Raw genomic sequence first — 17,542 nt, forward strand, 5'->3', positions numbered from 1 at the left:
CTGAAACTCAACTGGAACTTTACTGGCTGCCCATTGGTACAGTTTAGAATTCAGTCTTCGCATGATGTACAAGCATGTTCAGTCAAAGCAGCATAACTTTAATGGTGTTGCTATATATGGGGCAATTTTATGGAGTTTCTTTTTGTTTTGTTTTTTAGATCCGTATGTTTCAGAATATTATTCAGGAAAAAGAAAAAGAGCTGATGGGATTGGCCCAGAAACATGAACAAGAACTCTTTAAGCTGGCTGCCAAATCTGATGCTAGTGCTGATTTAGAACAGGTAAGGGGAAAAGCACTGTAGTTCATGAGATGATGGCTGACATGATATGCAGTGTACTGCGGGCAGTTCTTTACCACCTGTGCTGTTAGTGGCATCTAAAACAATGCCGTTGTGCAAGAGTGCTCTTGCACTAGTACGTAAAATTGCACAATTGTGCTTGTGTATTGCTAGGCCATTGGGGAAAATAGCCATAGTGTTGCATAAGTGGGTTTGTCCAATTTTAGGTTGCGCACAAGAACACTTGTGCACAACAACACAGGTAGTGTAGAACTGCCTGAAGGACTCTGCACATCATGTTAGCTACTGAGTTTGATTCCAAGCACCCCCATTTAAAGCATGCTGTATGCTGTTTGTTTTCATGCTGTGATTTAATTTGGCTAGGACTCTTGCAGTCTTTCAGATACATTTATGTGCATCCTCTGAGTTACACCAAGAGCCATAGAGGTATTTCTTCCTTCAGCAAAGTGGAGCAAGGAGCAGTTCCAGTTCTCTTTTCTGGAAAGACAAAATGGTGTGTGATGTGATAACACCTATATTCTTTTTTGCCCTCCTCACCCCACCCTCACCCCATTATCCCTAAGTGGCCATAGTAACTTCTAGGTTAATATTTAAATTCTGGTGGAGCTCTTTCCAGGGTCATCCTCCGAAAGCCTTCTGTCATCACCTGTGATGCTCTGCTGGCTACTAAGAGAAAAGCCCAGTCCAGGTTATCTCTGTTCCAAAGGACAGAGCAGGACAGGAATGATAGCAACATGGGGCAAAATTAATAGGGACATTGTAGGATGCATAGAGGGCTAAGTGGGAATAGGACAGGGTTATACAACTTTGGCCTTTCTACAGATGTTGGACTACAACTCCTATAGTCCCTGACTGTTGGCCTCTGTGGCTGGGGATGATGGGAACTGTAGTCCAAAAACAGTTGTAAGGCTGAAGTGCATTTCTGAAATAGGGAGATGGTCTTTTGTGGCTTGAGTGCTTGAGACTCCCCACCTCTGAGACTCTGTAAACGAATAGTGTTCATAATACATCTGAGCTAGATGAGTAATTCAGCTGAGTTAATATGAAGTTGCTCCTTATATCCTGCAGATGTGATATTATAGGGTAATGGAAATCCATAATTCTAGAGAGAAATATGTTCACAAAATGAAAATCTTACATTTTCAACAGTTACTGAAGGCCTTGAAACAGAAGCTACATGAAAAAGAGGAAGTCATGCTTGGAAGAACACAGGTGATTAATATGTTGCAGCAAGAACTGGATGGCAAAGACCAGCAGCTAAAAGTAAGGAACAGGATATAAGGACTAGTAACCTTTAATATGATGCCTATGCCATTTTGTTACTGTGCTTATTAGGCTGTTACAAAATAAAGCATTTGTTTACATAAAGCAAGTGCTGGTTAAGTGTGATTAAACAAAATGGTCTCCTGCCTCCCCATGTCATGTGAAATTTTAGATCATTTTATTTGTTGGAAATATTTAATTATTACAGAAAAATCTTTTATGGCTGAATGATCCCCTGCTGTGGTGCTCCTATATTCCTTTTAAAATAGTTGAAATGTCTGCAAATTCCTCTCCTCTCCGTTGTAGTGCCATTTTGTTAAACCATTTAAATGTTTCTGTATTTTTTACATTTGAATCTTGTGTTTTTCATCTCTCCAGTGCTGTTGGGCAGATCTCTCCTATTGTAACTGAAGTGTAACAATAGCAAAGAGGCTCTCTCTGTGCATCAGAATTTCTCTATTAGTCTCTGACATGGGGGCAGTATGTTACATCACTGGTGTTGGGGCTTAGTGTTACGATAGTGCTAAAAATTAGGCTTGGCAGCATTTTTTGGTCATCTGAAAATGACCCAAGTGGTACAGAATGATGCAGCATTGGAATGGTTCAGTTGCTCTCTTCATGAAAATTGAAGTTGATCCTGGAATCTGGAGTGTATTCCACAGTCCTCTCTGGGCTTGCACAAAGAGGTTTAGTATGCTTTTTTTACATGCTCCAGGGCCTCTGACCTAGGGAAGGGAAGGTGGTATCTCCATCAGAAGGCTCAGGATATATAAGGTGAGGATCTTCTGTGGCGTTGGGCTGGCCTTCAGTTATTTTTGGAATAGATTCACTACAGGCCCAGTTGGCTCTAGGATTTTGGCCTGAATGCTTGCTGGAATAGAATCTGGTGACATCTCTAAGTGCAATTCTTACCTGAGAGTATAGGACCTTGGGTATTTTCATGGCAGAGCTATTTGATACTGATGACTTCTGAGTGTGTGTGTCTGTTTGTAAGGGAAACCCTTTTCATGCAATAAAAAAGGGAATTGCATCTCTGTTTATTTGAAATATCATTTGATCCAGGAAATTGATGAACAATTGAAACGCCTTCAGTTGGAGAAAGATAACCTCCAGTCCAAACTGGATGCGGAAAAGCATGTAATGCGAGCTCAACTGAAAGACATGATGGAGAAACATGAGATCGAAATGAAAAAAGTCAAAGAGAAACATAATGCTGACATGCAAGAGATCCAAGAGAAACATGAAACTGAGCTTCAGGAAAAAGATCATACCCTGATTCAGCTTCAGAATAAAGTGGCAAAATTAAGTACCTATGGACAAAGTGATTTGGAGCAAACTGTTGATATAGATGCTGTAATTAAACAAAAGATGGAACAACTAGAAGGTATCCTACTAAAACTACCTATCCTGAGGCTAGCCTTCAATGCTTCTTATAAAAGCATTTTTGCAATAATTCTGAATGATAACCGAGATGCTTGTTTGTTTAAGCTCAAGCAAAACTGAAAACAGAAGAGGCCAGCAAATCAGAAGCTAGGTTCCTTAAGATAAAAGCTTGGTCCAAATCAAAAATCAAGCAGCTTGAAGATGAGCTAAAAAAAGTGCGTAAAACCTTTACAGTTCAGTTCTTTGCATCTATAAGCTTCTAGTTGGGAAGGGCTTCTTCAGATACATTCACAGGGAAGGCTCATGCTGATCTTAGAACTCCTGGTGCCTCCAGTTATTCTGTTTAGTGGAGGCGGGTGGGTGGTATATTCACCACAGCCTAATGTATCACCCCTGATTCCTCCTTGATTGCCCATCTTGCCTGCGCACTCAGTTGTGGGGTGGGAAGGAGGTTAGCTGCACTTGCTCCTCCTTCATTCCCTCAAGGCTAAGCCCTTGCTCTGCTCCCAGGGTGCTACTATCCTACTCTTGACTGTGTTGGCCTTTAAACAGGCAAACTGTGCACACTCTTTGGACTGGTTCTCATTATCAAAGTGTCCCTGAAATTTGGGAGAAGGGGGTGTGCACACTCTCTATACTCGATCATCTGGGTGGTGAAAATGTTGGGTGAAGGACTGAGAAGTGATCATGTGTGAGAAGTGAATCGTTGGTCAGTGCAGGCAACTGACATCGGTGATCTTAGATATGTTCTAGGGTGGCGGAGGTTAGCTGCCTGCGTTGACCAATGACAATTGCCCTTAGCACATGATCACTTCCCGGTCCACCGCCCAACATTTTCACTGCCCAGATAACTGAGTATCAAGAGCACGCGTGCCTTCTCTGCCCAACTTTTGGTGGGAGTTTGAGAGTGACAACCAGCCCTTTGTTCTTACGGGGAAGCTCCATGAGACATCTGGCCCTTCTTGGGCATGGCATTTTTCTGCTGTCATGGTGATGGAGCAGCACCAGCCCACTCTTTTGCTCTTTCCTGGGACAGCTGCCTCCTCCTTGGCTGCCATGGCTTGGTGCCCTCCAGATTAAACTTGTTGGGGCAGGGCTGAATCAGGGTATGGCATAATAGATGACCATCACTACCACATAGCATGTGGTTCTGTAATGCTGAAATGTGATGCCAAAGTGCCTACTTAAAATAGACACACAGAAATATATTTAAAATGTACTTGATATACTATAAGTAATTGAATGCTTTAGTGTAGTATAGTTTATTAAACTTGTGAAATGCCTAGCATAATTAACAGTATACCATTGCAATTTAGAAATGCTGTTACTCCAGAATGGTATATTGTATTAGACATTCTTAGATTTTTGGATTCAATTTGCCTTAATTGGCACACCTACAGTATCTATTGTAAAGAATTATCCATTCTTCTTTTTGTGTGTAGGTTACATCAAAGAATAATGATATAACTGCCTTACACAAACAGATTTCAGAATTGGAACAGGAAAAAGAAGACCTACAGTCTACATTGCAATCATTTTCTGAACTTAAGTCTCAGAATGGTAAATAGTGATAAGATTTCTCTGTCTTATTTGATTTTGAAGAGAGGGTGTATCCTGACATAATGTGGAAAAAGAAAATTCAGGGTTTCAATTTAATTGTTCATTTCTCCATGTAATAAGACTTCAAACAACAAGTTAGCACTACCAGTAAGCAAATAAAAGTGTGCAGGATATGTGAAATTCAATTTAAACAACTATCAGGTGGAAATCATGTGTTGAATGAGCTTTTGTTAGTTCATAAGGGTGTAAAATGGCTATTATATTTTTCTTTTGCCAACATGGAGGTCCTGTGTAGGAAATGGTGCCACACATTGATTCTGTGTATATAGCCCTATTCACACATTATTTTCCACACAAAATAGGATTCCGATGTTAAATTCTTATCCAATTTGCCCTCTGTACACTTCTCCATTGCCTTCCTTTTTGCTAGCTTACTACAGTGGTGGGAGGGAGTCTCATCAGGAGCTGCAGTAGGTCTCCCAGTGCAATGGGTACTACATTTATTCATACAACTATGGACACTGCAGGCTCATATTGGGTGCTGTGATAAGGTCTGGTGCATTCCAGACCCACGTTGGTTCTGAGAGATTGTTACTTGATTTCCCCTCATCCCACCCCAAACCATGCCATCCATAGTTTTCTTTCTCTCAAAACTAAGTTAAACTGAAGATGGCCTAGTATGATTAAGTTTACAAAGGAAGATGACAAGGAGAAAACAGTGTCAGTGATGTCTTATCTTGTGAAGCAGACACCTTCATTAAACATTCTTATTTGGCTTCATATGAATATAATGCTTTGGTATTTTTATTTGCCGTATGATCTGAACCATGTTTACATGAATATTAAGTTCAGTTTATTTTATTGGTACTTGTAAGTAAATTTGGCTAGGATACAAGTCTAATCTTTTTCTCTCCCTTTAATTCAAAGGTGCATACAAGACAATTATCTGAAGAAGCACCCAAGCAGGAGTGCTACACATATAACTGATGTTTAAACTTCCCCATGTTTACAAGCAGTTTGTGATGCAGTACATGGTGCTGTTTGGTCAGCAAAAGATTAAAAGTCCAGCTGTGCACATCTGTGTCCTTAATGAGGCCATTAAGGATTAGAGGACGCAACCAGTAATGCGAGGATCATGCTGAAAGTGACTGATGTACTGTGCAAGAGTACGTCAGCTTAGTAATGTTGTGTTCATGCATTTTGTGTAAGCTGCACAGATGGTGCCACACAAGAGTAAGCGCATGTGAAAGAATGGTCTTACTGCTGTTTAACACAAATTGCGCAAACACAACGTTGCCAGGCTGAAGTACTCTTGCACAGTATGTCAGCCACTATTTCTTGTGATACAGATAAATCTATTTGGATATACTTTTCTAGTGCTGAGTTGCATTGACTTCTGGAGAGCATGCTTACACCAAATATTTCTGTAATCGGAGTTTGAACTTAGATTTTCCCTACATTACACTTGTCGTACTGAATATTTTCTGGTAAACAACCAAGTAATTGCCTTTGCAGAAGAATTGCTGACTAAACTGGAAGTCTATGAAGAACAGCAGCGGAAATTGCAAGCTGATCTTGAACAAGTTACGAAGAGGGCAGCTTCACAGGTCTGGTGCTGTTGTGGTTAACTGAACTTTTATTAGCAGAAATACTTAAATTTAGTATAATACAGCACTGAGAAACCATTTAAAACGTGTTATGCTGAAAATTATTTGAAGAGTTTTGCTATTCTGTATCTAATATTATGCTGAGCCCTTGTTTGTCATGCCTAGTGCTGCTCAGCTTCCAAATCAGAAGAAAGCCTATTCTAAACAGTTCAATTTACACTCTCTTACAATTCATCTGAACCAATTAGCTGGAGTGTTTCAAGATGTGTGGGCTCCTGTATCTATCTTCAGTTCCTTTTTAATTTTTAAAACTTTAATTTTAATTTTTTAATTTTTAATTTTTAGTTTTTAAAAATGGATCACAAATGGATGTAGCAGATAATTACAAGTGGGTTTTTAAAGACAGACTGTGGTTACTACTGGGGACCATGTAGCATGAAACCATACTTCGTGGTGGTTTTTATCTGTCCATGATTGTTTGAAGACAAATTTGCCCTCAAATTGTAATAGATTTACAATTTAATTTTAGAATATCCTCTAATTTCAATTTTTCTTTCCTTCCTAAACTGAATATTTTATGTAAAATATATTTCTTGATCTTCTAAGTATGTATAAGAGAACTTCATTCAGACAGAGCTGCTGATTACCAGGTTACTCTGCTTTCAAAAGGCTTTAATAAATTATAGTATTTTCATGTCCCAACTTCACTTGTTTCAGACTAGTGAATCCGGCAGCGTGGATGAACTGCAGAGTCAGCTTTTGGAATGGCAAGATCTTATAACTGAATCTGAGGATACACACAATCAAATCAGAGAGGAGAAATCTGCTATGGCTCTCAGAATGGCACAAATTGAAGAGGAGAGAGAAGGTGAGCGAATGCATTTGAGATGACGCAAGACCATTTCCTTAGCTTGTCAAATACTGGAAACAAATTGACAATTTCATGCAAAAATTATATCCTCTATAACTTATTCTTACAATCAAGTGAGAGTCATGCACATGGATATCTAGCAGCACTTGATTGTTGCTGTTGCCTTATTCAGGAGTGGACATTAAGTAGTTCAAGACTATTGGTAGCTCCTGGACTTGTATGAAGTAGCTTTGCAGGTTTTAGAGCCTGCTTCTCCCTCCTTTCCTTTCCAGTCAGTACTGCAAATCTGATTGGAATGACAATACCATTTTAAATCTCTCTCTGTCTTCGAATTTTTAGGTTTGCCTTTACTTTCTCCCCCATTAATTTCTCTCCAATTTCTTCCCCCACAAAGCAATGTCTCTTGCTCCCCTCCTGCCCTGTAGCAAAGTTCTCCTGGAATTCAGGGGGCTGATGTGAAAATTCCACAGTCTGTAGATTTTTTGTACAAGCTGCCATTTTGTGACTGGCTCTGTCTCCCCAAGCCGCCATGTTATCTGGTAGCTCCCAAGGCCTCTGGGCACACACAAAAATAAATATAATTCTTCCCACCCCTGGCCTGCTTTATTGGACAATCTGATCCTAAGACTTAGATTTAACTCCGCTTTCTCCTAACTCTGCAGCTAAAATGACTTATGGTGGATGGTAAGTGGAGTGAGCTTTCAGTCTGCCTATAGGGCTACCAAAAAGAAGTTAAATTCCACTGCATTTTACAAATGTTGGGTGCAGGAGGTCCAGAGCCATTCCAGTCTTCCTTATGATCTAGTGCAAAGGATTTTTTTGCAGTCCCTGTGGCAGTTCCATTCTGAATTAGTCCATTATGCTTTGCTCTGAATAAGTCCACTGTGTAATGCTATGCAGGTGCTGGGAAGGGAGACTGCCACAAGGACACTATATCTATTTCATAATTAGAATGTAGGATTTAACCTCCTGGCATTAGGGATATGTTCAGGAATATCATATGAATTTCCATAATTATACATGGTTTTCAGACATCTGGCATATTATTTTGGACTAAATGCTCATGATTAGGATCATTATTTGGAATTATGTTAAAGGCTTTATTTGAACAGCTGAGTTGCAGTAGTGAGAACAGTAGCCTAGACCTTGAGCATACTGAAATTCTGAGTTGGTTATTTATATTTACTGATAGTTTGAAAGTGTTTGAAAAGCTGCAACATTGGACAGATGTTGTTAAAGGACAGGAAACGTTGCAGAGCAAGCTTTACATGCATTCTGGAGCTTCTCATTGAATGCTGCTGTTATCCAGACAGATTTATAGGTTTAAAATGAAATAAATGAAGTACATAACTCCCACATTTATCTTGTGAATATTCAAGGTTTTTCCACGTGAAAAATCTAAGCAAGGACTAATTATGTAATATATAGGGACACTGCAAACCCATAAACTTGTGAAGACATAGATTGCCATATTTCTGATCTCCATTCCTGATCATTAGATAAATGCTATTTAGCTATTTTTGCATTTTATTTCATGCTCATTAAATAGATCCAAAAACTCTCATCATATACAATTTATTTTCTTAGTGGGTGAGAATTTATATATATGGGGTCCAAATGGTTGGACTTCATGAGTATGCATTAATCTGCTGTATGCATATACTGTACTATATATTGCACCTTTGGCCAGAACTCATCTACATTCAGACTGTGATGGCCAACTAAGGGAGTTTGGATTCTGAAATGTTAGTAGGCATCCAGACTAAGTTGGTCATGACTAAGTTCCATTGAGATTAACAGTAGTTAAGTTACTCTTGATTTACTTTTCTAATTGACTTCAGTGTTATTTAGTCAAGACTGACTAGTTGGGATGTTGCCCTATATTCTGTTTGATCCCATATGCATTAATGTAGTCAAATGTTGAACTTCCTGTGAAGTCTGATCAGTATTTAATTTTGCATTTTTGACTTGGGTTCAGCATGACCTTTCTGTTTGTTTTCTCCCCCTTTTGCGGTTAAATCTGATGAGTACTTGTTGTCCCTTCCCCCTCCACTCCTAACCTACACTGCGATTTGGTCAGCCACTAAGAACATAGTTTCCCATCAGTTTTGTGCATGCAGGATTCTGCAGCCACAACAGCTCATAATGTACTGTTGCTGATTTTCCTCTATAAATGCTGTTTGGGGGGAATCTACAGCAGTATATCATAGCAGCTGTTTGGTGCTGTGTGGTTTTTGTTTTATTTTTTTAGATGCATATGTAACAAATGCTGTGTGTTAACTATTTTCTTCCTCTTTGCAATGCCTCTTTTTTCATTTGTCTTTACTTGAACCATTGTCTTCATCCTTTTTTGTACTAATAGCTGACTCCATATTTACCTGGCAACTGCAGTTTATAACCAGTCATATTTTCACTGTTAAAAATGAGATTATTCCCTTACTTTTTCTTTGGAGATTATTTTCTGAATGAAAAATAAATGGAGTTATTGAAGAAGCAAATTAACACTTGGGGAGCAGAAACTTGAATCAATATTAGGCTAAGGGCCAGTTCAGATGTCACACAGAACCATAGTCCCATGCAATATCTTTGAGCCTTGGGAGTGTGTGCCCCTTCATCCCCTGATCATGTGGGCATCTTCCAGTTTAGGTTACCAAAAGGTCATGATGTTGGAACTGACTGATCTTGGTTCATTCTAATCTAATTACTTGAAATAAATGGCAATTTATAATCAAGATTTAAAGTCAGTTACAGATCATAGTTTATTTCAAGTAAGTAATTGAGAATAAACCAAGATCTGTTGCTTTGGATGTCTCTTCTCATCTTGGTTTATTGTAACCAGTTGGAAATATACACTTGTGTAGGGATGGGGGTGGGAATATGTGCTCCTGAGGTTCGGGGATATCACACTTTAACCCTGGTTCCATGTGATGTCTGAACTGGCCCAATACATCTCAAAAAATCATTCATATTAAAAGGGTATCAGACATAATTTTTATTATTTTCTGAGAACAACTCAACCTGCCATTTTAGGATGTGGTCCTGCAATGAAAATTATTAATATGTACCCTTCTGCAAAGCTCTTAGAATAGGGCTTAATGTAAGTGTAAGGTCTGTGTCATTGGGTCTAGTAGCAAACTCGGGGCATTAATCCTATGAAAGTTGAGCATTTTTAGAATGCATTTTGTTCCAAAGCCAGAAACTTAACTCTGGAAACAATATTTAAAAGAGAGTTTAACATGTTTTGAAAAAGGGATTGCTGTTCATGGTATGTACACTCATGCTACTTTTGCCTCTGGCTTTGTGTTGTTTCCAAAATTTGCAGAAGCTGTGGGACAAAAGAAGTGAGTGTGTGCATGCACACACATGCACACGTATGTCCCATTGGAAGTGAAGTCTCTCCCAAACCACTTTCAACTCTCTTTTAAAATGTTGCATCTTGAACCTAGCTAAGCTTTCCCAATAAAATCAATGAAACAAAAGTGCTTAACCTTTACTGGATCATGCCCAGAGTTTGTTACAGTAGGGCACTATTTGATATAAACCAAGAGATCGCATGTTTCATCTATCACAGCTCTAAGTTTATATATCTTATATATCAGATATCTGTTGATAGATATCTGATGTGATAAAGGTTACATGCATAAGTGAAATGATTGATTCAAAACCTTAAAATGATCCGATCTGGATTGAGATCCATTGAGAGAGATCCGTGGTAGAATGCTGCAGCTCGTTGAGGCGACCGAGCCCCACCCCCATGCTTATAGCATGCTATTTAAAGGCAGACTGGGCGCCCTGTTCTTCAGTTCTTTTCCAACCGCTGTTGCGTTCAGTCCTTGGGCTGTCACTTGTCGGTAAAGTTCTTCCTTCTGAGTTCATATGTAAAATAAAATATAACAGACTGTTTGTCTGTTTTTTTACTTGTAAACGGCTTCTGGACTTCTCTGGTGTTTTTTCTAATTTGGAAACGGACTTTGACTATGATTTTGGATATCCCTAAAATAACTGCAGAGAAACGGAGCTTCAGGAGTTACACGGGCTGTAATACCAAGCTTCCCTCAAAAGATCTCCATGAACTATGCTTAATCTGCCTGGGAGATGAGCACAGAGTCTCATCTTGCAAGATATTCTTAACTTTTTCAAAGCAGACAAGAAAAAATGAGGCCTTGCAGCTTCGTGCTGCCATTTATGATGAAGTGTGAAGCCCTTCAACATCGGGGGAACCCCGCCCTGCAACCTCATCATCTACTTTGAAAGCTTCTATGTTGGCATCTAAGCCTCCTCCTTCAAGACCAAAGCCATCAACATCGAGCTTGACATTGACATTGTTTCAAATCCTAAAGATCTCTTCGAAGTCCGCTCCCCCTTCAACACTTTGGGCTTCAGGTCCATGTACTTTGGTTTCACCACAACTTTGGTTTCTATCGGTCTTCTGCCCGAATGTGGACTGCCAATGCCTGTGTTTAGTGCTCCCAGATTAGGTTCTACGCTCGCTTACCTGGTGATCGACTGGCATGAATTTGCTGGAAGGGGTTCCTTTTCAATCTGGTTAACCACAGACACTTCTCTTCTAGGCTGGGGGACTCACTGCGAGGAACATCAGATTCAGGGCAAGTGGACCCTTCAACAAGCACAATTTCATATCAGTTTTCTGGAACTGCTGGCTGTCTTCCAGGTGATGAAAGCCTTCCTACCACTTCTACAGGGGGAAGTTATACAAGTACAGTTAGACAATACCACTGCCCTAGCCTACACAAACTGTCAGGGAGGGACAGTTGCTCGGTCCTTTTGTGTGCTCAGCTTACAACTATGGCATTGGAACATCAGATCTACCCGATAGCCATCCATATAAAGGGCCTGGACAACATCCTGGCAGATGAATTAAGTCGAGTTTTACAACAACAACAACACGAATGAGAACTCAGGACAAAATACATTACACCTCTCTTCACAAGTTGGATAAGACTGATTATGGATCCCTTTGCCACCTCGGGGAACACAAAATGCACTCGTTTCTGCTCCAGGGCAGGTCATGATCCACTAAGGCGTCACTTGGGGACGCCTTCCAGCTGGACTGGCAGCAGGAGATCCTGTATATGTTTCTTCTATGACTGCTGATCAACCAAGTGGTTGCTCGTCTTCTGACTGCCCCAACATCGGGTATCCTGGTGACTCCATGGTGGTTAAGACAACCATGGTTTCCACAGGTACTCAAACTGTCAGGAAACTGCTACCAGAGGCTACCACAAAAGGTAGATCTCTTAACACTGGACAATGGCAGCATACTGCATCCAGATGTTCTCACACGTCACCTAACAGCATGGTGAATCGGCTTTTGAGTAAGATCCTTCTAAGCCAAAGGAAGTCATCCACCAGGTGTAACTATAAGGGCAAATGGCTCTGATTCAAATCCTACACAATGATGCATGGTTTCCATCCTATCTAGGCCACAATCAAGGAAGTGCTGCTCTACCTGACTGATCGCAAGGGCTGGCAAATGTATTTTTGAAGGTGCATCTAGCAGCGCGATCTTCAAAAGATCTGGCCTATGATGAAAAGACTCTCTCTTCACACATGGATAGTAAGGCTTTCCTAAAAGGCCTTGTGAATTTGTATCCACCCATCCGCACACCCATCAAACCATGGAGCATATCCGTGGTCCTTTAAACTTTGACGGAGGATCCATTTGAACCTATGGGTTCTGCCTCTAACAAGCTAGTAACTTTGAAAACTGCCTTCCTACTCGCCCTAAATATGGCTAAACGCATTAGTGAATTGACAGATTTGCAGATAGATTTGCCATACTCCAGAATTTATTCTGATAAAATGCTAATACGTATGGATCCGGACTTTCTACCCAAGGTGGTGTCTGACTTCCACCTCAGCCAGTACATTGTTCTCCCTATGTTCTTCAGGAGTCCATCTACCCCTTTAGAACGTGCAGTGCACTCCTTGGATGTGCGGAGGATGCTTTTATATTACCTGGATCGCACTGAGGACTTCAGAACCACCAATTGCTTGTTAGTAACCCATGAGGGCCCTGTGAGAGGCTCCTGCATTTCCAGACAAAGAATGTCTAGATGGCTAGTTTTGCTCATCATGCTGTCTACAAGATACAGAATAGACAACCACCTGAAGCAATCAAGGCACACTCTACTCGTGCCTACACTTCATCAGCTGCACACCTATCGGGGTAGCCTTCACAGACATCTGTAAAGCAGCAACATTATCTACTGAGTTAACTTTCGTCAGGCACTATGCCATAGATGTGTGCTCTGCTGTTGAGGCAAGCTTTGGGAGAAGTGTTTTGAAGTGGGTGTTACAATAGCTACTACTGCACCCTCCTCCTTTTGGGAGCTAGCTAAACACCCATTCTTATGGATCTCAACGGATTTCAATCCAGATAAACAGGTTGTTCACCTGTAACGTTTGATCTGGTAGATATCCGGTGACATCCATAAGACCTTCTCGGACCACCCCTCTGCAGTAGTGCTGCGCTATGTGCATACTGAATGTGCATGCTATTCCCCTGCGATGCTAATGAACTCACCTATTCTGAATGATTGTCTTCCACGGTGGTCGTCCAAGAACTGAAGAATAGGGTGCCTGGTCCGCCTATAAATAGCACGCTGTAGGCGTTGGGGCGGGCTCAGTCAACTTGACGAGCTGTGGCATTCTACCATGAGGGTCCTGCACAGGCACAGTACCCATTCTTATGGATGTCGACTGATCTCTACTAGATCAAAAGTTACAGGTGAGCAACCTTTTTTCCCCACCAGAAGATTTTGAAAGTGAAAGTTTAGAGCATGTAACAAAATAATCATAACTTGAGGAGGCAAATTCCTATCTCACACATTTTTTAAAATGCTGTAACGCTTGGCGAATAGTTATCTATTCTTCCAAATTGTTTTCTGTGGCCTATACCCAGTTATGCGCAGGGAAGGCTTCTGCATGCACAAAGAGAGGATGAATGATTTTTAGTGATCCTCCCTTCCCTCTGCAGCCACCTGTAAGGTAAAGTGTGCCGTCAAGTCCATTTCGACTCCTGGCGCCTACAGAGCCCTGTGATTTTCCTTGGTAGAAAACAGGAGGGATTTACCATTGTCTCCTCCCACGCAGTATGAGATGATGCCTTTCAGCATCTTCCTATATCACTGCTGCCAGATATAGTACCCGTGGGGATCCGAACCGGCAACCTTTTGCTTGTAAGTCAAGTATTGCCTCGCTGGAGCCACCTGTACCTCCTGAAAATATATCCCAGAGGAGGCACAGGGGGCTGTGTAAGAAAGGAGTGGTAACAACAACAACAGAAATTACTTCTCTCTGTGTGCTCCCCATATCCAGTTCTTAGTTGGAATGTAGACCAATAATTTCTAATAGAGCAGCTATTTCATTCACCTTTAGGCTGTGTGAACATGTTTAAATTTGCAAGTGCTGAAACATGAAAACATTTAGAAGACAACTAAAATCTGTATATGGGATACTTCATAAATATGAAAAGATTTTTAGAACTTGTTTACTTTTGAATAAGCCATCATAAAGCATCTTCTTATAAACTGGTGGTAATAGCAGGAATCTCTTAAAACTCATTCGTGAACAAAAGCTGTGATCACGCGATGAAGCACTGTGCATGCAAGTCATGCTTTCCAAGTGTCAGATATTAAAGCACTGGTACAGCTCTGTCTGCCATAATGGGAGCTCCAGCTCTGGGTTATTGCCAAGGACCTCATAGAATGTCCACGTTTGCAGCATTGGCTGCTTTGGTTCTTCCTCTTTTGTTTTTCTTTATTTGGAGGTATTTCTGTTTTGTTGTTGCTTTTATATTCTTGTTTTTCTGTATTTTTATGTGAGTTACCTTCAGCTGTGGAGAGGTAGCTTGTGCTGAATAGATGAGTTAAATATTTCCCTTCTGTGGTGAAGACATATCTGTGCATTCAAAGGACCGCATATGTTTCAGCACCTGCAGAGCAACCACAGACAACCTAAAGATGAATTAACCAACATCTTATTAGAGGCTGCAGTGACTGAAGAACAGATATGGCCATATGCCAATAAATTGCACTGGAGTGCCTGCGTGCCGAAAGGTGCTGGTTCAGGCTAAGGTATTCTAGAGCTACCCATTTAAAAATACTTAAAATTTGAAGCCATGTTAATGAATTAAAATCTTTCAGGCCCAGATGTTACTTTCCAGTTCCAGTATTTGTAAAGGCTGAGAAAACAATGTTGTGTTTCAGTTGACAGATGTAGAAAGAGGGTGTCCTGCAGTCTCGACAGAAACTGGCGGACATGATGTGCAGTCCCCTCTCGCTAGTAAGGAGCCACTGGGGTTGCTGTACAACTTCAAAGGCAGCCCCTACTGGATAGCAATGGGGCTGCTGCAGAATAACTTTAAGCCACTTCTAGGAAGCTTTGCAGTGCGTCTTTCCATTGTTTCAAGTGAAAAGGAGTGCTGCGCTGCTGCTCAGGAGCCCTTTAAAGTCATTCTGCAGCAGCCCCTTTGTTACGCCATTGGGGCTGCCTTTGAAGTTGCACAGCAGCCCCAGCAAGTTCTTACAGTCTAAGGGACACTTCACATCATCTTGGCTACTAATTTTAAGTATGGACAGTTTTTCAAATGTTGTGCAGCAGTAAACCAGTTTTGCCTCCATCTGTATAGATAACAAGCCATCACAGCCAGTCCTTATCTCTGAGGCCATTTCTACAAAATGCATTTTCAAACACCTCATTTGTCACATTCAGAACTTGCACTCTTAGGTGGACGCCTTAAAAATGTATGAGGAGACACTGACTGACACCCAGTGCAGCTTAACATGGACATGCCTCTAACAGGGAGCTGCTCCACACTCTACCTGAAACACAGGAGGGCTTAGTGTTTACGTTTACTTACTTTTGGGAGATTGCTTGCACTCCAGAAGTGCTCTGTTAGAGTGGAAGCATGTTGCTGATAGCCACATGTTTCCATTCTGACAGAGCACTCTGGAGCACAGGGGAGCTCTGAAGAGCAGCCAACATTCTGCGCAGTCCAAGCTTGTCATTTGCAGGCTACTGCCTATGTAAAAGGCTGCACTGGGAAACAATGGAAGCAGCACTAAGCAAGGGCCCATGTGCTGGTTTAAGGAGTTTTGCAACAGCCCCAGGGCTACCTTTTTACATGTGTGGGAGCTCGAGCAACTTGCTAATGCCGAGATTGAACTTCACAGAATGTTGCTCACAATTTGCACTATTGTGTAAGACTCTCTCCATGCTTTAGGAAGAGCGCAGAGTAGCACCGGGATCAGCAATGTAGTGCCTCTGTTAGGCTGCCCTGGATGTCAGTCACCAATCCCCTCATAAATATATGGAAGGTACACTGAACCTGCTCCATTCTTATCCACATTCTAGTGTAGTTAATGAAATTTAGATTGGGGCAGATTTGGTTTCCACCACACTAATTCAGGTGTTAAATCTGTTTTTGAATACAGAATGTTAATTTGTTGAAGGTGAACATTTGCAATTGGGTTAATTCTTTAGCAATTAATAAAGTATGGAGCCAACTTTGCCTTCATTTCTTCATGCTGACTTTTGTCTGCTTTACATGAAATATCTCGCATATACATGCTTTGTTGATCACAAAACAGATGGGAATGCCCTTTAAAATTAAAACAATAATAATCATGTCTTGCTGCAATTGTCTATATTCATTTTAAGCTGCTGTATTCTGAAAGTACTGTGTGTTATTGACAAATGAGTCTTTATTAATTAATACCAAATGATACGGCTTGATGCCAGTTTGCATCAAGCCTGTGATACAGGCTTGTGACTTCCTCGTATTACATGTAACATGATATCACTTTAATATTAAAAATATAAGCAAGGCTTGTTTCGTTTTCATAAAAATTTATGTTTAACCGAATAAGCTGAAGTGATGTATATCACACACATCAGCTGTATTTGAACATGATAAACTTAATTTTGGCTTAATTTGGTTATATAAGTGGCTGCCCTCTTTGTCAGTATCCATATAAAAATTATTTTTTATTTGAAAAATTGTGCCTTTTACCTTACATGGCTTCATGTTTCTGTATGCTCTAGAGGTGGAAATCACAAGGTGAATGATGATATGGAGTGCACCTCTAACTTTTATTCCTTCCAGTCCTTCATACTCTTGTCTGTATCACTGATCCCTATTGTGAATGTATACAATATGTTTGTCTGATTGTGTGATTGCTTTCCTGTGGCACAAAACTGATTGAGGATGACTGGTTCTTTCCTGGCTGCTCTGATCCAGCCATAGTCTCAGGGCAGCAGGAGCTGGAGGAGGAACTGGCCACAGGTCAAAGGACTGGAAGGATGCAGCCGGAAAGAAGGAAGAGTGTCCAGTCCAGCAGGAAGCTCCAGGTAGGTTGGTTGCATTAAGAATCCACATTTTAAGCATTATCATAAGCAGCAAGACTTCATATTGTATTCTATATATATGGTGTCTTAATGTGAGGAGAGGGGCACTGAAGGTAGCTATGGCAATTTTTGTCCTAATAGTATTGAAGACTTGTTTTCATTAATCTGAGGAGACTTCCAAGCATAGT

At 40.8% G+C, this 17,542-nt stretch overlaps 1 protein-coding gene across 1 annotated transcript in view; it reads left to right on the forward strand.

Annotated features, from left to right (window-relative positions):
• LOC128327785 (golgin subfamily B member 1-like) overlaps positions 1-17,542 on the forward strand; it is a 98,630-nt gene that overhangs the window by 13,741 nt on the left and 67,347 nt on the right. The window contains 8 exon segments of the mRNA XM_053257042.1: positions 159-281; positions 1,449-1,562; positions 2,625-2,946; positions 3,051-3,160; positions 4,388-4,505; positions 6,021-6,112; positions 6,830-6,981; positions 17,204-17,357. Of these exon segments, the coding sequence (XP_053113017.1) occupies positions 159-281; positions 1,449-1,562; positions 2,625-2,946; positions 3,051-3,160; positions 4,388-4,505; positions 6,021-6,112; positions 6,830-6,981; positions 17,204-17,357 (1,185 nt within the window).

Source organism: Hemicordylus capensis, chromosome 1 (assembly GCF_027244095.1).
Source record: "Hemicordylus capensis ecotype Gifberg chromosome 1, rHemCap1.1.pri, whole genome shotgun sequence".
Taxonomy (NCBI): domain Eukaryota; kingdom Metazoa; phylum Chordata; class Lepidosauria; order Squamata; family Cordylidae; genus Hemicordylus; species Hemicordylus capensis.